This window comes from Podarcis erhardii (assembly GCF_964252035.2).
Source record: "Podarcis erhardii genome assembly, chromosome: 5".
In the NCBI taxonomy this organism is placed as follows: Eukaryota; Metazoa; Chordata; class Lepidosauria; order Squamata; family Lacertidae; genus Podarcis; species Podarcis erhardii.
This window is the reverse complement of record NC_138509.1, coordinates 62,188,209-62,215,578: the sequence shown is the minus strand read 5'-3', so window position 1 is coordinate 62,215,578 and position 27,370 is coordinate 62,188,209. Positions and strand designations below refer to the sequence as shown.

Genomic DNA, 27,370 nt, shown 5'->3' with positions numbered 1-27,370 from the left:
GCAATTGCGAATGCAGTGCTGTAATTCAGGATCATTCAGACAGGAAATTTAGAGAAAACCTTCCCCTATGGCTCAATTGTTCCATCATTGGCAGCTCTCATATTCCACTTTTCTTCTGGGACACCTGCTGTTTGTCATTAAGGCAAGGAACAGCTATAGGTGGCAGTCCTGGTGCAGTATATATGGCAAATCTATTGAATTCAGTAAGCAAGTTTCTCATGCTCTCACTTACATCCGCTGAAGCAGAAGGCAGTAATCAACAATGACAGGCACCATATCCTGCGAAAAAACCACACAGAAAGTGTCACTAACAATCCGCAAGTACTACTTGATCTCCTATTACTGCTCTGTAGCTGTTATCCAGAAAAGATTAAACTTGCACTGATAGAGGGAGATCACAAAATTAGGAAGTCACTATATTGCTTGCACATTATCCTCAAGATTTGACATTTTTTTCTGACGCAGAAGAATCAACCCTGCGTCTACCACAAGATGCCCAAGAGCAGCATGATAGCAGCCTATACAAGGAAATATTATTTTTATATAGGTGCTTCCATTTCTCTTGAAACAATTCATAACTGTTTTAACCTCTGAATTTTAAGTGGAAATAGAAAAGGAAAGAGAAATCACTGCAAAAGCATTGTACCTGAAAGTGCTGCTCCATAACCTGGATTTTACCCTGATCAGGACATTTCTTCATCGTTCGATCAGCAAAATGGATAAGAATTTCAACCATCTGTGAAACAGAAAGATTACAGAGGTAAGGAGCGCCCGTCATGCTTTATATGAAAGGAAGGTACTTGACGGTGGAAGGAGAGAGAACATTCCCAGTCCTACCTGAAGATGACAGAGACTGTATTTGGAATCTTCTGCATGCAATGCACATGTTCTACCACTGAGCTATGGCCCTAGGAATGAGTTCAGAAAGGGATACAGGGGCAAATCGGGGGTGGGCTGTCCAGCTGCCAAAGTTCTCTCATAGATGCTGGGTTTTGAATCTAATAGGAATGGCTTTGAACTTGGTGAATCAGCAGCCAGTGCAGAGGTGTCTCATTCTTGTCAGCAGCCATGCTACAGCATTCTGCACTAACTGCAGCTTCCAGATCAAGTGCAAGAGAAGCTCCACATAGAGTGCATTGCCAGGAATCCAAGCTTGAAGTCAGCAAAGACTGAACTACTGTGGGTCAAGGCTCTGCCGGTTCAGGAACAGCCATAGCTGTGGTATCAGTCACAGCTGCTAAAGGGGCCTCAAACCACTAAGGTTACCTGGACCTCCCACAAAGTTTGGACCCAATATCAGTTAATGTACACTGTCAATGTTTAATCATTGTGGAGGTGTAACTATATACAGTGGTACTTCTAGTTAAGAACTTAATTCGTTCTGGAGGTCCGTTCTTAATCTGAGGTACCACTTTAGCTAATGGGGCCTCCCACCGCCCCGTGCCGGAGCACTTTAGCTAATGGGCCTCCTGCTGCTGCCACGCCGCCGGAGCACAATTTCTGTTCTCATCCTGAAGCAAAGTTCTTAACCCGAGGTACTATTTCTGGGTTAGCGGAGCCTGTAACCTGAAGCGTCTGTAACCCAAGGTACCACTGTACTCTGGTATTTGTTAATAAGGATGAGCATCACTTATGATGTAAGAGAACAATATGCACTGATGGCAAGTATGACTTTTAATTGTCATTGCTTTTCCATTCAGACATATACCAACACACACACCCTAATTAAGCTGTTTGTTGGGAAAATAAAAGCGAAATCGTACAGAAAAAAAAGACAGAATGTAGCTCTATATTTGAAAAAAAAGATGAGATTAGGAAGAGGAAAAACTCACTCTGTCTGCAACAACAGCCTTTCGTTTCTGTTCATCTCCAGATAACCCTGTTTAAAAACAAAACAGAATACCAAGTCTTTTCCAGGTCAGACTGCAAATGAAAAAGCTCCTCACTTATTATAACTCAGAGTAGGCAATTTTTTAAAAATTAAATGTCTCAAAACACAGCTTTAAAGTGTATAACCACCACCACATTTACTGTAGAATTAAAAGACAGGCAGGATTAATTTTAGCATGGGATTAGACAAATTTATGAAGGCAGGTGTACCAACAATGGCTTTTAGCCAGGACAGAAAGCTGAAAATCCCATGTTCATAGGTAATATACTTCTTAGAAGGTAAGCAATTGGGGGAGGGGGGCTTTTGTTGAAGCAATTACTTAGGTGGTACAATACCTAAATCAAACTTACCTACAACAGCCTTGGCTTTTCCTTCGTGAAAGGACCAAGCAAGAGCCAGTGCTTCATTAAGGCAGTCTTGTTTCAGAAGATGATCTATTCTCTGAAGGCAGATACACAACAGCGACAACTGTTACAGATTGTGACCAAAAGCAATCTCCAATTAAGGATTTAATTCAGGAATTCTAATTGCTCTGTTTGTGTTTTAAGACATTTCTAGGATGCTTGCTCCAACACAGAAACATTCAACACCTCCCCCCCCCCGCAAAAATACAATGTGCACAACCCACACATACACGTGTCTCAGATCAATCAGCCACTCAAAAATAGTACTCCACAAATCCATTCTATAAAGCTTTGAAAATTGATTAACATCATAACATCAAAACAACTGCCCTTTGAATAACATAGAGCTGGGCAATAATTAATGGCAGTTAAAATTATAAGCCAATCCATTTCATTTGCCTTCCCCTTGTCAGTTTGGAACAAAACTAACTACGGGGTTTGCTGATGGAAGGAACATGATACATTAACTCCCTTTAGCAATTTCTTCACATTTTTGTAAGTTTCCCTCATTGCTGATACATATACAGCATCAACAGTACAGAGGTAATCTTTCAGTGCATCATGAATAATTACCAAAAAAAAAAAGACAGTGCAGTCTAGATTAGCAATGCTTTATTATGTTGGTTGGTGAAAATATTGCGTTCAATTAACAGGACACCAATGTTTTCTGTCCATAATATGTATATTTACTCATCAAAGTTTTGTCTTGAAGGCAGCTCATTCCTCCTGTCACCAAGTCATGAACCTAAGCTCTCTACAGTGTCATCCTATACATGTCTACTCAGTTATAAGCCCAACTTACTTCAGAAAAGCTTAGTCCTATGTAAGTGAATTTAAGGTTGCAGCCTTAATACACTAGGGCCTTTCTCTTCACTTACCTCTCTCCAGCTTCTCAGTGTCATCACATGGACAGACTGAAAGTAGAGGAAAGTAAAAGCATAAGTAAATGCAGTTGTCTACTTAAGCATTCGTTGGTAGTAACTATGAATTCCCATACTAGCTGGCAGGATGCTGAGGCAACATTTATTCTAGGTGCTGAAGAAACATGAATCCCGCAACTTAAGATCAAAGGGCTATCTAATCCAGCATCCTGTTTTCCTCAGCAGCTAACAAGATGCAGATGAAAAGACCACAAGAAACATCTGAAGACAAAAAACCTCTCATGCCATCTCTGATGCTGGAGGTAGTATATATAGCCATCATGACTAGGAGCCATTGATAGCCTTATTCTATTTATTACATTTACATACAGCACCTTTCTGCCAAAGCACACAACATGCTTTACAAATACTAAAACAAATGACAAATAATTCTATACTGAGATAATAATAACTTAATCATTCTAATAAGAGGCAGATAAAGAGGCCTAGTAAATAATAAAATAGTTTTAGAAGAACCTGGTCAGACTTACCTTTGTGCCTAAATAAAATATTTGACCACCACAGTTGCTGATTGACTGGTAACAAGCTTTCTCCCCCACCAGCGCCTAAAAAACATTGAGTGTTTTTATTTAGTACAAGAGTACAGTAGTGGTGTTTTTCATTAGTAAGAAAATATATGAGGAATATAGGGCAATGGAAAAAATAAGTGCAGCCAGACAAGCTTAATTATTCAGTCGTTTCTCTCTCTCCTTTGTATAGTAGCAGGTGACAAATTCAAAGTAGAGCATTTAGTAGTCATTTCACATTCATCTGTGATCCACTAAGAGTTTTAATGATGTGTTATGGGTCAACAAGGCAGCTAATATTTACCAAATAGGTTGACTATATTTCAGACATGTAGTTTGCAATGCAGAAGCTTGAAACATAAGCTAATTTCTGCTGAAATTTACCAAATGGGCAAGAGACAGAACAAAACTATGGTCAAGTTTTAAAATCTTTAAAATCTGGATATGAGACTGTGATTGCTATGTAAGCAAACAAACAATTTCTGTGTGCAGCAAAGTGATGGCAGAGTTTCAAGGTATCTTTTGGATGTGCTGAAGTGTATATAGTTGGGAAGGAGAGGAAGGTCCTTTCTGTATGTCTGCTCTCATCATTGTAGAATAGTTTTTCTCTCTATTGCTACAGTTATGCCATAAAGGAAGAATACAGAACCCAATTGTACAAAAACAGAGAACTATAATAAGAAACGGTGGGGGCGGGGGAGAGAGAGAGACATTATTTAGCTGCAGTTTCAGGACACACCAGATGTTAGATAGGAATTCCTAACAAACCAACATGTTCATTAAGTACATATCTCATTTGGCCGTACCAGTGCTTGGCTGACATTGCCTCCTGTAGCCAATGATTTGAAATGGCTGCTGTTGTACACTAACTGGACTTCTGAGATCTCCACAGTCTCAAGTTCCTCCTGCGTCTGACGATCTATCACATGCAGTTTCTCCACACTATCCAGAAGAACCACTGTGCGTGAATTTATCCACTAGAAATCAAGCAAAGGTAAAAGGTACCAACAAGTAATAACACAAAAAGACAGGGGATATTATTGGGCACTAAGAGAGCCAGTGTGGTGTAGTGGTTAAGAGCAGTAGTCTCGTAATCTGGGGAACCGGGTTTGCGGTTCCCACTCCTCCACATGCAGCTGCTGGGTGACCTTGGGCTAGTCACACTTCTCTGAAGTCTCTCAGCCCCACTTGCCTCACAGAGTGTTTGTTGTGGGGGAGGAAGGGAAAGGAGAATGTTAGCTGCTTTGAGACTCCTTCGGGTAGTGATAAAGCGGGATATCAAATCCAAACTCTTCTTCTTCTTAAGTAAATCTTATAAAGCCATAGCATCCGAATTATATAGCTGGTGGCAACATGACTAACTTTAGAAGTTGGGGTCTCAGTACAAATATGTTAGAGAGGAATGTCATGTAATTTTCCTGGGAATATTTAACCACAATCAGCAAGACTAGAAATATACATTTTAAAGTGGAAAATCTCAAGTGTGATGTACAAATCCCCACAATTATATGACAAGCTCTTTCTTAATATGATGGTCTGCACAACCATTGGGAGCAAAACTTGAAGCACCCCTTTAAGCCCCAAGGCACAAAACTAGAATGAAGTTTTTTAAAAAATCATATTTGTAGGTTATACGTTTATACTTTTTAAACCTCCAGGTTATTCAAGTCTTAAACACACTTCCAATAATAGTTAATGTTGACGAGTTTTCTACTAGAATCAAACTAAGGCAAATCAGAAGAAATTAAGATCGCGGCTCAAGAGACAACACAATGAGAACTATTAAAGTGGCAACAATGTATTTAAGTACAGTGGTACCTCGGGTTAAGAACTTACTTCATTCTGGAGGTCCGTTCTTAACCTGAAACTGTTCTTAACCTGAGGTACCATTTTAGGTAATGGTACCTGAGGTACCATTTTAGGTAAAAGCATGATTTCTGTTCTCATCCTGAAGCAAAGTTCTTAACCTGAGGTACTATTTCTGGGTTAGCAGAGTCTGTAACCTGAAGCAAGGTACCACCGTACGTTGAAATTCACTAGCAAATAACAGAGCAATCTTAGATGGAGATGGGGAGCAGAGGAGCCATTTCTGCAACCAGCTTGACTGGTCATGTCAGACTGTGGGGTTTTTGTTTGTTATTTGCTAGGAGGATCCTTGAGCCCCTGGATCCTGCTAAAAAAAGGTGAGAGGAGAATTGGAAGTAGCTTAGCTGAGTGACATTGCAGCCTCAGTCACAGCACAGCCCCCTAAATGGTGGTGCTCCTCTCTGCCAACAGAGGCCAGCAGGGAGACCACTACATAAACATCTGACACCCCTCACCATCATTACCCAGACAAGTTTCATCTTCTGAAGAGTTAAGAGCCTATTAAATGGAAGAAATGCCTATTTCTTTTTTAGCAACAAAATTCTTCGCATTTCCTACTAGAAAATAAAACATAACAACTTACTGTAAAATTAATGAGGTCATAGTGCAGATGTAGCTGCTTCTGCTTTGTAACATGTATTGCTCCAGATTCATCTCTTTTAACCTGGTGATGAAATTAGGTAATTCATAGGAACATAATAAACTGCATTATACAGAGTCAGACCATTGGCCCATCAAGCAATTGGGCTGCTTACAATTGTGCTACCTTCAGCTGTGTTTTCGTCTAACACCTGCAGAAAACTTTTTAAATTTGCCAACATTTTTCATGATAGTCAGCTGGTGATCAGCTTGTGTGTGTTTTACTGTATCATATTTGTTGAGAACAGCTCTGATATATTTTTTAATACAAATAATTCAGGAAATAAATAAAGAAAAGTGATTCCCACTAATCCCAAAGTACACACAAGTGAAAATCAAACTGAACAATTAGATACTTTGGCTTTTTCAACAGACTAGTAAGCTGAGAAACTCATCTACAACACAACTGTTGCCATCCTACAGTCTGAGCTTCTGTAAGTTAATGACCAACTACTCTGAGGGAATATGTATTTAGAAAGCAACTCTCCAAAGCTGATTGATTAAATGAACCTTACCAGAAGGAAATGGACAACATCTCCTCGGCAGAAGGCAAGCACAGGATTCACAGATGTCTGCACAGCAACAAAATGCCATGCTAGCAATGGAACACTGGAGGGGTCCATCTGAAGATGAAAATATACAAGATTCTTAGCACCAAGTAAAAGAAAGAAAAAGTACTGACTGTAGAGGGGGGAGAAGTACTGGTTTGAAAGTGAAATATACTGGTCTAATTTAAACTCAATTTACAAAAAGACTTGCTGATTCAACCATGCTATTATCATGCTCTTTACTAAATATATATAAAAAATTCCTTACTTTCCAAAGCTTTATAAAGACGCAATCAGCTTGAAATGTACAACATTAGCATCTCCAGTCCTTGCAGAGGTGGGTGCACTTAAGCCTACTGATTTCAATGGTCTTAAAGGTAAAGGTAAAGGGACCCCTGACCATTTGGTCCAGTCGTGGCCGACTCTGGGGTTGCGGCACTCATCTCGCTTTATTGGCCGAGGGAGCCGGCGTACAGCTTCCAGGTCATGTGGCCAGCATGACTAAGCCGCTTCTGCCAAACCAGAGCAGTGCACAGAAACGCCGTTTACCTTCCCGCCAGAGTGGTACCTATTTATCTACTTGCACTTTGATGTGCTTTCGAACTGCTAGGTTGGCAGGAGCTGGGACTGAGCAACGGGAGCTCACCCCGTCACGGGGATTTGAACCGCCGACCTTCTGATCGGCAAGTCTTAGGCTCTGTGGTTTAGCCCACAGCGCCACCCACGTCCCACGTCAATGGTCTTAGGTATACCTAATTTGGCAAAGAATTACTCCATCGGTGCAATGTGTGTTGTATAAAGTTCTTACAAGACAATGGAAGGCTGTGTTAGACATCCAAACTAAAGTTCTCCCCAAATAATCCTCAGGCCTGGCCTAGGACAATTTTCTGCCTTAGGCAAAGGACAAGATGGCGCCGTGCTCTCTAGTCACATGTACAGAAGCAGCCTAGACCAGAAGTTGATTCAAGAAAGGAACATTCTCCACTGCATGTGAAGGAGGCAGGCAAATTTTGGGGGTGCAGGACAAGTCATGTGGGACACACAACTCTGTCCTTCAACAGAGGGTAATGGCTGGGTGGAATGGGGCAGGATCAGGAGAAACAGTCGGAGTGTGAGGGGCAGCATCTATCACCCAAGGCAGTTTCCTCCCTCTGCTTCATGGTAGGGTTGGCCCCAGTAACCCTCATGCTCCACCAGAGCACTTTGAACAATCATGAATTTGTCAAAATTACTCACACGTCCATATGGGAAAGTCATCCACACTTTCAAAGACGGTTTCAAGCCAATGACAAGAATCTGCAGGTAGAAATGAAAGTAAGTAATAAACATTCTGCATTCGGCAATATTTCTTCCACTTTAAAGCAGGATGTCTTGTGTAGAAGTCACCTTTGTTAAGGAAGCCATTGCAAGCAGGGAATACTGGGTGATGGGATGGTCTCTCAGTTCAGTCTTTGCATGTAAAGGCTCAATGCAGCAGACTTCTCCCTTGGAACCACTGAACAAGCAGCGTGACTCACATGTTCTCACACCCATAACTCTCCTGAGAATAAAGTAAAAGGACATAAACAAACAGCAACAATTTACAACGGTGACTTGTGTGTATAGGAAAATGCATATACAATTTAGCTTTCAAAAGTGTTGCATGTAATTCCAGGAATGGCTTTTAACAACTACATTTGCAAATCCAGCACAAACAATACTGACCAGGATATTCAAGGGATACTCAAGAGAGAATGAGGCCTCTAAAGCCTCTAGTGTTTTTCCTCAGTCTGTTCAACTTGAAATCTTGAGCACAACCTGGTCCGACAATAAACCCACAGATTCTTACCTGAAAGAGAGTTCGAATACTGAGCCTCCACTGTCGTTGCAAATCGCTAGCGTTGGATCATCTGTAAACTGAACAGAACATTACTTTTCCCCCACACATCTATCTTCGCAGCAACTTTTAAAACTTTCTTTCATTAACATTACCTCACTTGTTAATGGGCACTACCCTAGACCAAATGGATGGGAGGTGGCCTGCTCTTAATGGGGTCGCATTCCCTATGAAGAAGCGGTTACACAGCTTAGGGGTATTTCTGCACCAACTGCTGTCGCTTGAGGCTCAGGTGGCCTCAGTGGTACAGACGCCTTCTATCAGCTTCTGCTGCTAGCCCAGCTTCACTGCTATCTGAACAGGGATAGCCTAACCTCTGTTGTCTATGCTCTGGTAACCTGCAGGTCAGATTACAGTGGTACCTTGGGTTAAGTACTTAATTGATTCCGGAGGTCCGTACTTAACCTGAAACTGTTCTTAACCTGAAGTACCACTTTAGCTAATGGGGCCTCCTGCTGCCGCCGCGCCACCAGAGCACGATTTCTGTTCTCATCCTGAAGTAAAGTTCTTAACCTGAGGTAATATTTCTGGGTTAGCAGAGTCTGTAACCTGAAGCGTATGTAACCTGAAGCATATGTAACACAAGGTACCACTGGATTGTAATGTGCTATATGTGGAGCTGCCTCTGAAGACAATTTGGAAAGTTCAGCTGGTGCAGAATTTAGCAGCCAGGTTGCTTACTGAGGCAATACAGTTTGAGCACATAACGCCAAACCTGGCCTGATTGCACTGGCTGTTAATTAGTTTCCAGGCCCAATTCAGAGTGCTGGTTTTGACCTATAAAGTCTTAAAGGGATCAGGACCATGGTTCCTCAAGAATTGCCTCTGGCCCTATGAATCAAACCCGGACCCTGCGATCATCATCTGAGGCCCTTCTTCATGTGCCTCACTGTTTGTAGAATGCTCTTGCCTGGCACCATCATTATATATTGTTATGCACCAGGCAAAAGCTTTCTTCTATAACCAGGCCTTGGATCTTTAACTATCTGTGGCCTTTCAGAAGTGGGTGGGATATTTTTAATATACTTCTCTTTCCTATCCAATTCAAATTTTGAGGTAAGAAATACTGGTGCTGTATTAGGTGTGCACATTTTATTATCGTCAGAAAGATCTAACACAATTTCAGTGCAGCCAACACAGCTCACAAAGCAGAATTAATTAATATTTCTTACCTTAATGTGCAAAATTGCTGTTCCTGGGGGATGAGCATCTGTTATTGATCTCAAAAGCTTTCCACTAGCCAGATCCCACATTGTAATCTATAAGTAAAAGACCATTAATTTTCTCTAATACAAGTCTGGATTACCAAAGCATGAAGACATCTACGAAATATTTGCCAACCATCTTCTTGTGTAATCAAGTGTTATTCAATTATTTTGTCCTACTTTTCCAGGCACAGAGTGTACTTCACATTTTATAAAGCTTTAGAGAACAAAGGTCTAATTCAGACATCACGATTCCCCACTGCCATGGTTTGGGAACTGGGAGCAGACGACTCCTCCCCCAGGGGTGCCAACTTGAATAAAATATGGGGGGGTGTCAGGTAAGCAGCACCCTGCATAATTGATCACATGACACAGTGCTTGCACACCATTTGAATGGCAATGTCCATCAACTGGAGGGGGGGCAGCCCCCTCACAAAAATTGAGAGGGCGAAGTCCCCTCAGCCCTTAGGAGTTGGCTCCTATGTCCTTCCCTCCTCAGCGCTCTCTCCAGGCTAGCAGTAACTATCCTGACTGCAAAGTCTGAGCTGGCATGATTAACAAAAATTACTGCTAAGCACATTTTGAGACCAAATGGGGTCTAATCCTGGTTTCAAACTCTTGTTTGAAAGCTAATTATGGTTAAGAGAAATTAGGGTTAAACTGGTCAGGCATGATTGTAAACTACTGTTGGTAACAACAGGAAAAGGGAGGGCTGTATGAGCCAAGGGGGGTGAAGCAAAAGGGTGGGGAAGGCCACAAAGTTTTCTTAATTGCCATATCACATCCAAACTGCACTATGGCTTGTCCATCAGTTTAAAAGCAGAAGCTTCCTCCCACCAGCTTAGCCAACATGACTTAGCAAGACTGCCAAGATTGCTCACTCCCAATTTCCAAAATAATGAACATGACTCTATCTATCTATCTATTCTTTGAAAGTTTTGCTAGGAACTGAAATATAGAGTTTACAAAATAAACAAATAAAATGGATGATGTTTTCTCTCATATGACATTTTTATTGAGAAAATCAAAGCTAGACTTAAACAAAAGCTGAATTTTCTGGCATTAAAATAAGGCCTCACGGAGTACAAAGAAGTACTGTGTGGGATACATGCATTGCTTGCTAATCTGTATCACATTTGGGGTCATCAGGCTTCTCCCTACAATAAGCCACAGTAGAAAGAAATTATCTATGGAGATAACAAAAGGTGTAAATAGAAAATCATTGCTCTCCAGAACCAAATAAGAAGAGCCCAGCTAGATCAGGCCAAAGGCCCATTGAGTTGAGCATTCTGTTCCAATAGTGGCCAACCAGATACCCATAGGAAGCCTGTGAGCAGAACCCGAGTGCAATAGCAGTCTCCTCACTTGCAATCCCCAGCAACTGGAATTCAGAGACACTGCCTTGGACAGCGGAGGTGGAACAAAGCCATCACAACCAGTAGCCAATGATTACAGGTGTCCCCTCACTTACGCACAACCACATACATGCGTGGTGCTGGGAAATAACATAATTCAGTTCAAACCCAGAAATGGCGGGAGAGAACTGGAGAGTCCTCGTAGCTCATGAGGAGACCCTCCCTGGAGCCCGAAGAGGATGACAGTGAAGGCAGAGGAAGCCCCAAAGAGACTGAAGGTGCAACAGGGCTTTGTTTACACTGCTCAGCCTCCCCGCCTAATAGCTGGTGTGCGGGGCAGCGCAGATGATTTTGCATGCAGCCTCCAGCCTCCTGTCAGCCCCAGAGCTTCAATTCCAGTTGTGGATATTTTTCGATACAGTGTTTTTGGTATGGATTGAAAAGAGAACAGCAGAGAGGACATTTAAAGGGTGTTTTTAGAGGGTGTTCCACACTTTACCCGATTTCACTGAAACGTAACCCCTGGGTTTGCACATCTACCTTGGGGTACACAAAACACAGCTGGACCTACTTCTGAGTAAGCATGCACAGTATTGTGCCATATATCAACCTTACCTGTCCTTTTGCAAAACCACACAGAAGTCTTGAACAATCGTTGTTGATGCTAAGAGCAGATATAGCCCCATACTGTGCTCCAACTGCGGTACTGCCCAAACAAAGCCGAAGAGCCTGGTTAGGATCTAAACACAAAGATGCCTAGTTAACATATGGGTATATCAACACCAAAGATCAGCACATCAATCCCAGAATCAAGAGTAATTCTACACATCATGAATTGGCTCATTTCAGACATCACATTTTCAATCATTCAACCCATGATACAGAGAACTAGCAACAAACTGTGGTCTCTCACCCTCATCCTTCCTTTCTGGGTTTGCATAACCATGATTACTTGTGACACCTAAATTGGGCATAACATGCTTACAATTCACCAGGAGGAGGAGGTGAAGAAAGCTTTTGTGGAGAGTGAAAAATGAGGAGCAACCGCTTATGTGATTTTAAAGACAGAATTTAAAATTCTAACAGTGAAGAGCTATGACACCCAATGAGGCCCACAAAACTCAGGAGCAACATGGCCAGTGCTATAAAGGGAAGAATAAGCCACATAAAAAAGAAAAAGAAAACAGCACTATTTATAGCAGCAAGAAGAAAGAAGACAGAAGCATGGCAATAATAAAGTCAAGAGATAACATAACAAAACACTTCAGTTCTTTCAAGAGAAAGATTATATTTTAGAAATTTAATACAAAAAGGCTAAAGAATAATAGAAAAATGGAGAGTAAAATAAAAGCTATGCCTCAATTAAAAGCTTGAGGGGAAGAATAGAACAGAAAATTATTTTGCTATGGCCTCCATGTTTTCCTCCCAAAATGCCATGGAAGCACATTGCATTGAGGGAATTTCAAGGTCACAAACAGGCTGCCAATGGACAATATCTGCTGTTGCCACTACCACCATCACATATTATGTAAAATAACTTTTTTAAAATGAAAAATACAAAAGCCTATAGGTCAAGATAAACAGTTCCCACTCAACCCCACGCCTGTTTGGAAGCAAGATTACATACACACAAATATATGAGAATGAAGAGCACCACACTAAAGATTGCAACAATCCTCATCTCACACCTAGTTTGTCATATGACATAGACAGCTATTCAAATGGGAAGGGAGCGGAAACACAGCTTCCTTATTTTAGGTCAGCAGCTCTCTAGAAACTGGTTAGACTCTCTAGTCAAAAATTGTAAGTGCCCCAAGGCTACTTGAGTGAAGTTTCTTATCCATTTTCAGTACATGATATTTGCTTCTACTAATGTGATCAAACCTGGGTTTATGCCCAAGTATTTTAAACTTATATGCATGTTAAATGTTGTCAAACTTTTTTTTTTTTTAATATAACACAGCAACTTTAAAAATAGATTGGAGGAAGTAAAAACTAGGTATATGGCTTCAAACTCTTTTGAAAAATAAAAAATTCATAGGCTGATCTTTGAAGGATGTCAATACAATAGGTGGTGAACAGGATGTTTTGCAATCTTGTGAATGCATAAAGTCTGTAGTGGAAGGATATGTTTTTAATAATTACAAATAATAGGTAATAATAAACAGCATTTAACAAAACCCGGATTCATTTACACTGTTGCAACACAATAAAACACCACACATTAAAAAACAAATCCAGGAAGTATGAGCCAAACACATGCTGGCAGGCCTATGCAGTTTACATTTCCTTGGTAGCCAGTCACTTTAATGATTGCTCTGTACTGCTTTTAAGTTTTTTATGTTACTGTACACACCCCTAATGTTTTGTGAGCAAATGGTATATAAATACTTTTATAAATGAATTAAGTTAATTTTATTTACCACAGAGCATGCTCTATAAAAATCAAATCATCATTTCCCATACATTATATCTCTGCCTCAAGTATTATTAATTATTATTATTGATGTTTTTATATGAATGAATGAAAGAGCGAGAGCAGAAAACACATCCACAATTTCTAAGAACAGTTAGAGTTAAAAACATTATTTTATCCTGGTAACTTCAGAGTTACCAGGAACAGGTATCCTTCAGCCACCTAACGCCTCAGTAAACCAAAATGTTTTCAAATTCCTTCTGAAAATTAATGATGGAGGCAAATGCACCTCACTAGGGAGGGCATTCCACAAATGGTGTACCACCGCAGAAAGGGAGAGCTCAATCTCACATTGCCCACCCACCATCCTGCAAATGTACCCATGAATGATTTCCGTGCTGTTACCAGGTCACCCTTCACTAGTCATCCATCTCTCACCAAGAGGCTGGGTTAGGCACATGCACCCCCTTCCTAGCTGTTTCTGGCTCTCACCCAGGAATCAACCCAGTCAGATGTACCAGGGGGGTGGGGAATGCCCTCACCCATCCCTACTGCAGACTTTCAGAACACAAGTTAATTGGCTGATTTTGCTTAACCATAAGGACATCCCATCCTTATGGTTAAGCAAATTCAGCCAATTAACTTGTGTTCTGAAAGTCTGCTTAACCATAAGGACATCTCACGCGGGTGGCACTGTGGTGTAAACCACAGAGCCTTGGGCTTGCCGATCAGAAGGTTGGCGGTTCGAATCCCTGCGACGGGGTGAGCTCCCGTTGCTAGGTCCCTGCTCCTGCCAACCTAGCAGTTCGAAAGCATGTCAAAGTGCAAGTAGATAAATAGGTACCGCTCCGGCGGGAAGGTAAACGGCGTTTCTGTGCACTGCTCTGGTTCGCCAGAAGCAGCTTAGTCATGCTGGCCACATGACCTGGAAGCTGTACGCCGGCTCCCTCAGCTAATAAAGCGAGATGAGTGCCGCAACCCCAGAGTCGTCTGTGACTGGACCTAATGGTCAAGGGTCCCTTAACCTTTAAGGACATCCCAACCTCATCATTTTAATTAGCTGTGAGGTTCAGGATCACCCCCACCTTGCCAAAGCCGCTGGAGAGAAGAAGAGTGTCCATGAGACAGATGGTGGAAGAAGAGGGAAAGGCAGGTGGGGAAAGCAGTTAACACCGTCAGAGGTGGCAGGCAGCCAGTTTCCTCAAAGAAATGCCAGCAAACCTCAATGAACTGAAGCAACGTTGTAAAGAAGAGTGGGCCAAAATTCCTCCACTATGATGTGAGAAGCTGATTAAGCCACACAGAAAACAATTACTTCAAGTTATTGCTGCTAAAGGTGGTTCTACAAGCTATAGAATCATAAGGTGTACTTAGTTCTTCCACACACGGCTTCCCCATTTTGGCTTTATTTTTGTTAAATAAACCATGACACGGAGTAATATGTCATGTGTTGTTGTTCATCTGAGGTTGTATTTACCTAATTTTAAGACCTGCTAAGGAGGAGGTGATTGGTACTGTGCCCTGATAATACCACAGAATTCAAAGAGGGTGTACTTTCTTTCCCCCGAAACTGTATAGGCGGTTATTGAATATGTTCTGGTTGGAGACCAGTACCTCTTGCCAGAGTGGTACAAAGCTATGATGTACTAAAAGCTACAGACAAAATACTTGTCTCTTCTTCAGAGGAATTTCCCAGCACAGGAAATAGCTTCAGGGTTTTCTATGAATTCCTGCACCCTATGCCCTAAAATTACATTGTGAACATATTGTCCAGACCTTCAGTAAGCGGTATACAAATACCTTCAATAAATATAAATTTAATCTATCATATCAGAATTCAGAGCATAGTTGTGGCAGTTTTAAAATGTGGATCTTTTCATGCAAGTTACATGCACAATGCAGTGGTACTATACCTTTGCCTTCTCAGCCCATGAGGAAAAAAGTTGAGAGAGAAAGAAAAGCCAGAAGTCAATAGGGAGGAAAAATATCCCAGTCTTCAAACATAATGTTGTGCCCCAAGTCCTGTGCCCATTTTATCATGGCGGATTTGACTGTCTCGTCCTGTGTATTCCATTTAAGCAGCAAGTTATACATTCTCGAAAGTAGTTTATTTTTTGGCTCTAACAGTTCTGTCTCTAATTTCAATTTTTCCACCTGGAATCCAACCTTTTTATCCACTTTAAAAACCTCCTGGATTTGAGCATAGTGCAACCAATCTCGCACCTTGTTTTTCAATTTTTCCAAGCTCAGCAACCTCCAATTGTCTCCAATTTTTTCAATTATTTCCCAATATTTAGGCCAGTAGGCTTCCATGTTAAGTCTCTTACGTGCCTTGGCCTCCACCGGTGAGAGCCACCTCGGAGTCTTACTCTCCAATAAGTCCTTATATTTTGTCCAGACCATCAAAATTGCTCTTCTGACAATATGGTTTTTAAACAATTTGTGAACTTTAACCTTGTCATACCACAAATATGCATGCCACCCAAAAGCATTATCAAACCCCTCCAGATCTAGGACATCAGTGTTTTCCAATAAAATCCAATCTTTCAACCAGCAGAAGGCTGCAGATTCATAATATAACCTCAAGTCTGGCAGGGCAAATCCCCCTCTTTCTTTCGCATCAGTTAGTATTTTAAACTTTATTCGGGGCTTTTTGCCCTGCCAAACAAACTTGGAAATATCCTTCTGCCACTTTCCAAAACATTCCACTTTGTCCACGATCTGTAGGGCCTGGAACAGAAATAACATTTTCGGCAATACATTCATCTTTATAGCTGCTATTCGGCCCAACAAGGAAAGTTTCAATCTTGACCATATTTCCAAATCTCTTTTAATTTCTGACCAGCATTTCTCATAATTATCTTTAAACAAATTCAAATTTTTGGAGGTCAGATACACCCCTAGGTATTTTACTTTTTTAACCACATTTAATTCCGTTTCTTTCAGGAACTCATCTGTTTCTGTAGTTGTCAAATTTTTTGCTAGAACCTTAGTTTTTTGCTTGTTCAACTTAAATCCCGCCACCCGACCAAAGTCAGAAATTAATTCTAACACTCTTTTAGTACTAGAGACTGGCTCCTGTAATGTTAATACCAAGTCATCTGCAAAAGCTTTCAGTTTATATTGTTTCACTCCGACCTCGATTCCTTGTACAGACCGGTCCTTTCTAATCATGTTCAGTAGCACCTCCAGGACTGAAATAAACAGTAGGGGGGATAGGGGGCACCCCTGTCGTGTCCCTTTTTCTATTTTGAACTCCTCTGTCACCACATTGTTAACAATCAATTTAGCTTTTTGCTCTGAATAAATTGCTTCTATTCCATTTTCAAACCCCCGCCCCACTCCCACCCCTTCCAAATTTTTCTTCATGAACATCCAAGAAATGTTGTCGAAGGCTTTCTCCGCATCAATGATATCACAAATCAGTTTCTGCTGGTGGCAGGGTGGGGAGCAACAGGCAAAATGCCTATCCATTTCTTTGTAACATGAGGACAAAACAGCATATCCAGACAACACTTCCTTCAAATGCCATATAGAGAACCGAGTAAAAAAACAAACCCCTACCTTATTTGAACATAATCTTTTTTAATCCAGAAAGCCTGCAAGTCAACATCATTTTAAAATACATCACATTACTTACATGTAGCATGTCCTGCTAAGCTTACTGAATCAGATGACCAGACATGTTGGTACTACTTATGTAACAAAATACAGTAACAAAATACATAGAATATGCCACAGAAATCAAATTCAAAGTGATTTTCTGAAGTTTAAGTAGTTCAACAGGTACCCTTGCTTACCAAATATCAGTGCCAGTCCATGGGATGTTCCCACTGCTATGAGACTTGATGCTGCCTAAACAAAGCAAAGCCAAGGGAAAGCATTAAAGCACTTGAAAACAAGGCAGACAACAAGCAATAACCCAATGTTTTAAGTAAGCAAAATTGAAACTAGAAATTAACCCTAAAAGGTTATGCACCCATGGAGTAGGTTTCTATAAAGGACTCAGAAGAAGCCATATCAGAAACACTTGCTGACCAAATGATTAAAGATTATTTCACAAAAAGAACTGATCCAAGTGACCTTTATAATTGGAACAGGTGACTGACAGGATTATCCTCATCATTATCATCATATACATTAGGTGGCAGTTAGACTTCCTGATTTTTCATTAAGCCTACTCATTGGCCTGTGCACAAAAACTGGGCTCATCTATTCCCCTTTCCTCCTCCAGTGCGAGGGAAAAGAAAGGATATTTTCACTTTAATGTAATCATAGTTTAGCATTGCAGCCCTATCCTAAACTGTGATTAATCTAACTATAGCTTATTGAAACAAGCCAACTTAATAAACCATGGTTTGAAATAACCTAATGAACCCCATTATAGCAGAAGCCCTGCATAAGGACTTCCATTTGTGCAACAGGGCTTCCCTCCTCTGTGTATGTGTGTGTCTGAAATTGGCTCTGGAGGTGTGAGAACCTCCAGAACAGCACACAGGGGAAGGAGAGGGAGGCTGTTCCATCTGGAAAGCTGCAATGCTTGTGCAAACATTCATTAAAGCACAACAATGAATCCCACCCCATGGTTTTAAGTTGGGTTGTTTAAGTAAACTATGGTTAAGGCTAACTCCAGATTGACCAGGTAATACCAAACTCAGATAAAAGAGGTTAATTAAAAGCAAGAGTTTCCCATTTCTTTCTCATGGCTAAGGAGTCCAAGCCTGGCAATCCATAGCTTAGCTTTACACCCAAATGTTGCTTATCACAGCTACTGCAAGGGTTACTGGAGTACCAGATTGTGTGCACTGCTTTGGGTCCTTTATTTTGTTACACGGATTATTCACATCTATTCATTCATTCTATATAGTAATACAAATGAAATACTTTTGGAAAGAAACAGGGTCTGCAAAAATACTGTATCTAGGAGCAAGGCTTTAAGAACGTCAAAAATGAAACAAGCATTGTATAATTATTCATAAACTTACAATTGCAGTGGGTAAGCCAGCATCCACTTTGGCCTAAAAGAGAAAGATATGATTATTGATGCTAGTTGCATCATATAAGTGTGAAACACAAAATAATCTGCACGTCAGATATAATCATGTGAGGCTTCCCAACTTGCCATTTGAAATATCATAGAACTGTAGAGTTGGAAGGGTCTTGAGGGTCATCTGGTCCAAACTTAAGCCTACAATTGCCATTAAGAAACTGAAGCTCTGACTCAAACACCCCCCCCCCACAACCAGATTAATTCCATATGGGAATTCATCAGGTTATGACTGCACAGAAAAGGGTTCTGCTCACTCCAGAGTGGATTTTGCTTTTCCCACAGATGGAAAATACCCCAAAGCTACAAAATGCAGGGGCTAGAAGCATCCTCCTCCTGGGTTTACCATTATGTGTGACCATCACCAGTATGGAGTTAAAAGGAGCTCACACCCAGTCCTAAAATTACCCAGAGAATCGTTCTTTTTTCAGGATTCTCAAACTAACACTTGCGAGTTTACCAGAGCTCTTTTTAACCCACATGACAGTCAGATACAACACTAGAATGCTTTGAGGGTTTTTGGTTTTTTTACAAATCAAGTGGTGTATAAATGTTATGAAATAAAATAAATAGAAATAAATAATAGAAACAGAACATGAGGCAGTGGAAGAGTGTGCTTGACCGCATATCCAAATCCCTAGACCCCAGTTAGTTGTAGACTAGGAAAACAAACTTCATGTTTATCCTTTTCTACCCGCTGCATGAATATCATAAGTGTACCACCTAACTATTGTCTCTTCTGACTTGTGTACTGCCCATGTTGTTCATCTGCCTCGGTGGAGAAAAGCTACTTACCGCTGCAGATACGATCTGAGCAGAGATTCCTTTCAGAAGGGACAGCCGTATCACAGAGCCATGGATGGAGAAAGAATCACGAAGTTTCTTCTTCCTTTGTAAATTAAGGACAATCTCTCAGAACTCTACATGTAGTTAAGAGCCCAGTGCTGTAGTGAGAAACTGCTAGATGAGGGGCTAAAGTCCCACTGTGCCAACAGAACACCAGATACACTACAGCCATGCAAATGCTACCATGACACATGTAACAGTGCATGCCACAGATATGTCAGCTCAGAAGGCCAGCTGTGGAGTGGAGTTGTGAGGACATGAGTGGCACAGGAGAGGAGGGCACTTATGCCATTTCCTACACCCCCTCATCAACTGCCATACCTCCTCTCCCATGGTGGGGCGCAAGTTGCCAACTCTTGCTTACCAATCCTATGCAGTGAGTTCCTGGAGACCGTCAGTGATGGCATAGATCACAAAGGAGCCGCATCAAGGCATTTGCCCACAAACAGTTACCTTTTCAGGTGTGTTCTATCGCCGCTGTCCGAGCTCGCTACAGATGAAGTATCATATGAGTGAGTGTCAATGTTATCGATATTTAGAAGGGAAGGATCCTCAAGAACAAATGGCTCTTCTTCATCATCAGTCTAAAAAAGAGACAGAAATAACATAGCTGGCCAACCATGCTATATCCAGCCTTGCAATGCACTAATGTAACTTACAGCAGTAGTGCCTGGGTTTGCCAGGTACCAGTTAGGCATGGTATTAGACAGGGATGAAAGACAGACTTTGCTCAAAGATTGCTGAATAAAATCCTACTGGTGGGTTCAGAAAGGCACACACAGAGAGAAAAGAACACACAATGCCAATTAAACAGCTTTGCCAATTTTTAGAGGAGCTTGGTCCCATTTTCCAAGGTAGTTTAAGAGCAGTGTTATGATAAATTGGTCTGTGAGCAATTGCACATTTGCATTTTGCTCTTCCAGCACAGTGTGCAAATAAGGGTTTTGTACTACCCTGCTCAACTCACCTCATTTAAAATACTTTCCAGTGTTGGGGGAGTATCAACCTGAGGAATATCAAACTCCTTGTCATCTATCTATATCAAAAAAAGAAACATTTTTAAGCTTCATCATGAAGATGTTGGCTGACCACTTTTGACAGTGAAATGCTTCATGCTCCTAATCACTCTTCCCTGGGTGCTCTTTTCTGAAAATCGGTGCTTTCCAAAGGAAAATTTCAATTGGGAGCTACTGTACACACACACTATGAAAAACTGGGAATTTGATCAATGTAATGATCTAGGGCTGAACAAAAGTGTAAACCATGTAAATACCAGATATGTGCAACAAAAAACGCACAGATCATAAACACAACATAAGACCCAGGACTTTCTGGTAATGAAAACACCAAAGCCTGAAGGTGAGAACCAGGAAAAGGATGACCATGTCCGTCTTTCTCCTCTGCTGCAGCAGGATGGCACTTTAGGAATTGGAACTGCAGTCTCCATTGCTCAAATTGTCAATCCCTGTTTAGCTGCTGTATAAGCACTTCCAAAAGTCTGCATCTGAATGCCCCTAAGAGCTGCATAAAGTGGGGTATGAAGGGGTTAAGAGAGCAGCTAGAACAGGGATCACAGACCCTGAGAGACTGCCCAGCTGTCAAACACCTTAAGTCACAATGATGTCAAGTGATTGGATGCTTTGAAGTTCTGAAGTCAGGATTTCAAAGCACCATGTGCAGCTGATCCAGGAGGCTTTGGCTCTAGAGTCCATCAGCTAATGGACAGTAGAATCAAAACCTGCTTTCCTTTGTCACTGAACAACCAGGAGAACATTATAAGGCTCCCGATTGTGCTCTGTCAGTCGCATAGCTATCTGTCACATGATACCAGGTGTGGGGCAAGTGGGTGTGGTTTGGGAGAAACAGCCTTATGGGCCAAGTTTGGCCTGCAGGCCACAGGGTCCCTACTCCTGAGTCGTAATATCTGGGAGTGGAAGAAGGTATAATAATGCATACATCCAGTGCCACCTTCTGGTACTTTAAGTAATTTATTATTTTGAGAACTGTTTTTAGGTTTGGTTCACTGAAAGCCACTTTGGGAACTGTTATGACTGAAGGAAGTCTGTACCCACAATAATTATTGTTTGTCTGAAAACTCCCCCCCCCCCGGAATGAAAACTCCAAATCCTCAATTCCTATTTGCTTTAAGAGCATTTTAATGAACGTTACAGTCCCCACTTTTCCCCTTTCATTTTAGGATTGTCTGGGACTTATATGGGAGAGGGGCGGAGTGTTAATCTTCCAGCACTCAGCCATCTTCATCCGCATCAAAATAAGACAAGAGAACAACCCATGCGATGTAACAAATCTACCCATTCAGCTGCAAAAGCAGCCCCAAACATACTAGACACAGCATCTTAGAACAGATAATAGACAACACAGTACAGTAGATGACTTCCAGTCACTCTGCAGTTTGTCTAATACTTTTCAGTGTTTGAAGTAAAGCACTGTAAGCTTGATTTCTGATGCTAAAAAAGCACTCTGGCCACAAACCAATGCCTCTTTTCCCTATAGTTAGAGGAGATACAAAGTGTGTGTGTGTGTGTGTGTGTGTGTGTGTCTTAAGCAAACTTCTGACACAAGTTTCTGGCAAGCTTCTGAAAGTATTAATTTACAGCACCACATCCCATACTATTCCAGAGTCCCTCTAACTCCAAGAGTGTTTTTTGGGGGAAGCACTCCTAAGGAGGCAGGAAAGCCCTGTTTCCCAAGTGGAGTCCTGACTACACTTTTCTGGAACCAACCCACTGCAACTACATGAACCAAACAAGATATTAATGTATGATCCAATCCAAAAATCTGAAGGAATAAAACTCCCATAAAAATATTTTGTGCATATGTAATGAACTTGAAACTAGCCCCTGCAACGTATTTTTTAAAACCCTGATTACCTACCACTACAAAAGTAAACAGTAGCACATAACAATGTATAATGTATAATGAAGGACAGCAACAATTCATTCTTTAGACAAAAGACAGGCAGCAATGTCTTACCAGCTCACTCTTGGAGTCCAACTCTCTACTCAGTTCAGTCACAGACAGCTTGGGGGAAGAGGATTCCTGGCACAATGGCTGCTGACTTGATTCATCTGCCACAAAGGGACCTTGATCTTGGTCGAGGTTTTGACTCTCCATCTTCAGTTCATCTTCCATCTTTCCTGTTCCCAGTTGTCAGAAAGCAGGGAGGGAACTTTAAAGTACATCTGCTTCCAGAACCCAAACACCTGTAACTGATATAGAATGGTTCACATGCCACATTTACAATAGGGATACATGGAAATAATCAGAGAAAACCTGCAGCAGTGGCAATATGCAGACTACAAGTGAAAAGTCACAGCTAAGAACTCCTACTTAAACATGAGAGTGAGATTTCCACACAACTGCTATGTGTTATCCTAAGACAGGCATGCATTGACACCAAGATGTCACCTGTGCAGACTAACTCAAAACATACTGATCTCCTCTCCGTGTCTGGATTACAACTCATACGGCTTAAGTTGCAAGCCATTTTGGAGGTCCTTGTTAGGGCCAAAAGGCAGAGTATAAATTCTTTTAGAAATATTATTCCCCCCCCCCCACACACACACTCTAACCATTTCTCTCCAACAGCGGCGGGTGGGTGGGGGGAGGCGGCAAGGCACCCGAGAGCCCCACGGAGGTATGTTCAGTCACCCCCCCGAAGGTGCCAGTTCTGGGAGCAAACAGCAGCCACCCCACAGGCTGGGAGAGGAGGGGTTTCCGGGGATTCCCTTCCCCGCCCCACAAAACCCAGGCGCCCTCCTCTAGGACGCCGCACCACAGGGCAGGATCGGGCCATGTTAGAAGCGGCAGGCATCGCCAGGGCCAGGGACTGGGTTGCGGGGCGAGTCTGCCTCAAGGGCTGCGCCCCACACAAGGCCAGCCAAGCCGCCTGCTAGGAAACTGGGAGGCGCCCGCCCTCGACCCCCCCCCCCCGACTCCTGAGCCAGCGAGGCAAAGGAACAAGGCTCACCAGCCCACATCTTCGGGGGCGCCCTCGAAACGCCAGCCATTCCGCACCCGCCGCCGCCGCCACTTACTTCCGCCCGGCCCAAGCGCAGCTTCTCTGCCCGGCGTCTGCTTTAAAGGGGACGCCCAAGCTCGGGCCATGCGGGCCTTCGATCTCGCAGCGCCGCCTTCTGTTTTTTTTTAATTTATTTTTTTTAATCGCAGCGCCGCCTTCTGGCGCCGAAGAGAGATGCATCCGAGAGCGTAAATCGCGGCTGCTGGCTTTTGCGGTTTTTAATTCAATACGATTTAAAGGTTTCGGCGCGGGACGCGTTTTAAGCTGCTGCTCCGAGGTTCAACAACCTCAAATATTAAATAGAGCGGGGGGCGGGGGCAGTTCATGTAATAGTGCATTATTAACAGTTCCTGATTCAATAGGTTCTGATAGAGCGGCGACGTTGGATCCGTTAGATAAATGCGGGGGTGGGTGGGGTTTTAGCCTGTAATCTGAGTAAATTAGATAAAAAGGATTTCCCTAATTGACAGTTCATTTGCATATGCATTTAGATACATAATAGATATGCCTCCTCTAACGGCAACTCCTGCTCATCACCTAAAAACAAAGTAAGAGTATAAGGGTATTTTACGCCATTTATGATGGGATGTTGTTGTTTAGTCGTTTAGTCGTGTCCGACTCTTCGTGACCCCATGGACCAGAGCACGCCAGGCACTCCTGTCTTCCACTGCCTCCCGCAGTTTGGTCAGACTCATGTTTGTAGCTTCGAGAACACTGTCCAACCATCTCGTCCTCTGTCGTCCCCTTCTCCTTGTGCCCTCCATCTTTCCCAACATCAGGGTCTTTTCCAGGGAGTCTTCTCTTCTCATGAGGTGGCTAAAGTATTGGAGCCTCAGCTTCACGATCTGTCCTTCCAGTGAGCACTCAGGGCTAATTTCCTTAAGAATGGATGCGTTTGATCTTCTTGCAGTCCATGGGACTCTCAAGAGTCTCCTCCAGCACCATAATTCAAAAGCATCAATTCTTCGGCGATCAGCCTTCTTTAGGGTCCGGCTCTCACTTCCATACATCACTACTGGGAAAACCATGGCTTTAACTATACGGACCTTTGTTGGCAAGGTGATGTGTCTGCTTTTTAAGATGCTGTCTAGGTTTGCCATCGCCTTTCTCCCAAGGAGCAGGCGTCTTTTAATTTCGTGACTGCTGTCACCATCTGCAGTGATCATGGAGCCCAAGAAAGTAAAATCTCTCACTGCCTCCATTTCTTCCCCTTCTATTTGCCAGGAGGTGATGGGCCCAGTGGCCATGATCTTCGTTTTTTTGATGTTGAGCTTCAGACCATATTTTGCGCTCTCCTCTTTCACCCTCATTAAAAGGTTCTTTAATTCCTCCTCACTTTCTGCCATCAAGGTTGTGTCATCTGCATATCTGAGGTTGTTGATATTTCTTCCGGCGATCTTAATTCCGGCTTGGGATTCATCCAGCCCAGCCTTTCGCATGATGAATTCTGCATATAAGTTAAATAAGCAGGGAGACAATATACAGCCTTGCCGTACTCCTTTCCCAATTTTGAACCAATCAGTTGTTCCATATCCAGTTCTAACTGTAGCTTCTTGTCCCACATAGAGATTTCTCAGGAGACAGATGAGGTGATCAGGCACTCCCATTTCTTTAAGAACTTGCCATAATTTGCTGTGGTCGACACAGTCAAAGGCTTTTGCATAGTCAATGAAGCAGAAGTAGATGTCTTTCTGGAACTCTCTAGCTTTCTCCATAATCCAGTGCATGTTTGCAATTTGGTCTCTGGTTCCTCTGCCCCTTCGAAATCCAGCTTGCACTTTTGGGAGTTCTCGGTCCACATACTGCTTGAGCCTTCCTTGCAGAATTTTAAGCAAAACCTTGCTAGCGTGTGAAATGAGTGCAATTGTGCAGTAGTTGGAGCATTCTTTGGCACTGCCCTTCTTTGGGATTGGGATGTAGACTGATCTACTCCAATCTTCTGGCCACTGCTGAGTTTATGATGGGATGACAGGGGGCTAATAGTTCCCAATAGGTAACAGTTGCAGAAGTGCTGAAGATCAGTGGTAGAGCATTTGCTTTGCACGTAGAATGTCCTAGGTTCATTCCTGGCCATCTCCAGGTAGGACTGAAAAACAGACCCATCTGAAACCTAGAAGAGCCACTATCACTAGTCAATGTAAACAATACCAAGCTGGATGAACCATTGATTTAACTCAGTTATCAGGCAGCCTATCCATGGTGGCTAATGCCCGCCGAAAAAAAGGGGGCAGAAAACAGGAAGGAATTCTAATTTTGTCACAGTCCTCCACCCTGATCAAGTCTACAAACTTCCATTCTTTTGCATAGCATATGACCGGAGCTTATTTTTGCTGACCAAGTAAGAGACCAGAGGGCCCAGGGCATGGTTGGTTGGTTGCAGGGCGGTGGGGGGGATGTTGCTGGGTCAAATTAGCCATACTGATTTGTATGCTGATGGGGGGGGGGGTTACAGTTTGAAACAGCACTGATGCTTCAGCAATGAGGCAACTCAAGCTGGGAGTTTATACAAGAGCTAAAGCTCCATTCCTTCCTGCCTCTAAGTCAGGCCCTGATCCAGGAATGTGCTTCCACCCCACTTCCCCTTCTTCTCAAGTAGCCTCCCATGCAGCTAGCTGATATTCAGGCATCCCAGGCAGCTGGTCCCGGGACAGGAAAGATACAGCAGCTGAATGCTCACATTGTTATGGATACTAACCATGTGGCTGGTGATGTCGCTCCATTCTGTGCTCTCGGGAGTGGCATTTTCTTCTCTACACCTTTTATGGTAGGCATGTACAAGACACCAATTAAAATACTGAGATACACCTTAGTATGTTACATTCTAAGGAGTGTGCATGGTATCAGCTAAGGGAAAGGTACTAAAAAAAAGGTAAAGGACCCCTGACAGTTAAGTCCAATTGTGAACAGCTCTGGGGTTGCAGCACTCATCTCGCTTTACTGGTCAAGGGAGCCGACGTTTGTCCACAGACAGTTTTTCCAGGTCATGTGGCCAGCATGACTTAAGCCACTTCTGGCGAAATCAGAGCAGCACATGGAAACAGATTTTACCTTCCCGCCGGAGCGGTACCTATTTATCTACTTGCACTTTGATGTGCTTTTGAACTGCTAGGTTGGCAGGAGCTGGGACTGAGCAATGGGAGCTCACCCCATTGCGGGCATTCGAACTGCCAACCTTCTGATCAGCAAGCCCTAGGCTCAGTGGTTTAGACCACAGCGCCACCCGCACTAACTAGGGGTCAATTAACTGGAATTAAATCCCATTGAACTCATTGAGTTTATTTGGTAGTAGGATTATGCAATGTCAGTTATGATGGCTCATCCTGGTTAGACTGCTGTTCTTTCCCATTTGGAGACCTCTATGGTAAGAGTAAAAGTAAAGAACCCCTAGATGGTTAAATCCAGTCAAAGGTGACTATGGAGTGTGGTGCTCATCTCACTTCAGGTTGAGGGAGCCGGCGTTTGTCCGCAGACCGCAGACAGCTTTCCGAGTCATGTGGTCAGCATGACTAAACCACTTCTGGGGCAACAGGACACCGTGACAAGTGCCCGAGTGCACGGAAACACCATTTACCTTCCAGTTACAGCGATACCTATTTTTCTACTCGCACTGGTATGCTTTCGAATGCTGGTATGCTAGGTTGGCAGAAGCTGGGACAGAGCAACAAGAGCTCACCCCTCTGTGCAGATTCTTCCAATTGGCAAGCCCAGGAGGCTCAGTGGTTTAGACCACAGCGTCACCCACTCCCTGCCTAGTGGTGGACCTCCTTTGCACAAAGGAATCCTCATGG

The 27,370-nt window shown here is 42.6% G+C and overlaps 1 protein-coding gene across 5 annotated transcripts in view; it reads right to left on the bottom strand.

Annotated features, from left to right (window-relative positions):
- Positions 1–23,649, bottom strand: part of VPS8 (VPS8 subunit of CORVET complex) — an 89,860-nt gene extending 66,211 nt beyond the window's left edge. For 3 of the 5 annotated variants that reach the window (XM_081863496.1, XM_081863492.1, XM_081863495.1), the window contains exons 1-21: positions 23,532–23,649; positions 22,535–22,770; positions 20,508–20,576; positions 19,994–20,124; positions 19,490–19,583; positions 18,633–18,665; positions 17,448–17,502; positions 11,847–11,971; positions 9,844–9,930; positions 8,624–8,691; positions 8,182–8,335; positions 8,032–8,091; positions 6,763–6,870; positions 6,192–6,272; positions 4,549–4,719; positions 3,707–3,781; positions 3,174–3,209; positions 2,242–2,332; positions 1,833–1,879; positions 647–736; positions 233–279 (exon numbers count right to left, since the gene is read on the bottom strand). In XM_081863496.1, the coding sequence (XP_081719622.1) occupies positions 233–279; positions 647–736; positions 1,833–1,879; positions 2,242–2,332; positions 3,174–3,209; positions 3,707–3,781; positions 4,549–4,719; positions 6,192–6,272; positions 6,763–6,870; positions 8,032–8,091; positions 8,182–8,335; positions 8,624–8,691; positions 9,844–9,930; positions 11,847–11,971; positions 17,448–17,502; positions 18,633–18,665; positions 19,490–19,583; positions 19,994–20,124; positions 20,508–20,576; positions 22,535–22,693 (1,781 nt within the window). In that variant the 5' untranslated portion in view covers positions 22,694–22,770; positions 23,532–23,649. The remainder of the gene's footprint in view (positions 1–232; positions 280–646; positions 737–1,832; positions 1,880–2,241; positions 2,333–3,173; positions 3,210–3,706; positions 3,782–4,548; positions 4,720–6,191; positions 6,273–6,762; positions 6,871–8,031; positions 8,092–8,181; positions 8,336–8,623; positions 8,692–9,843; positions 9,931–11,846; positions 11,972–17,447; positions 17,503–18,632; positions 18,666–19,489; positions 19,584–19,993; positions 20,125–20,507; positions 20,577–22,534; positions 22,771–23,531) is intronic. The other 2 variants (XM_081863493.1, XM_081863494.1) reach the window with 2 other exon arrangements.
- Positions 23,650–27,370: the final 3,721 nt, after the last annotated feature.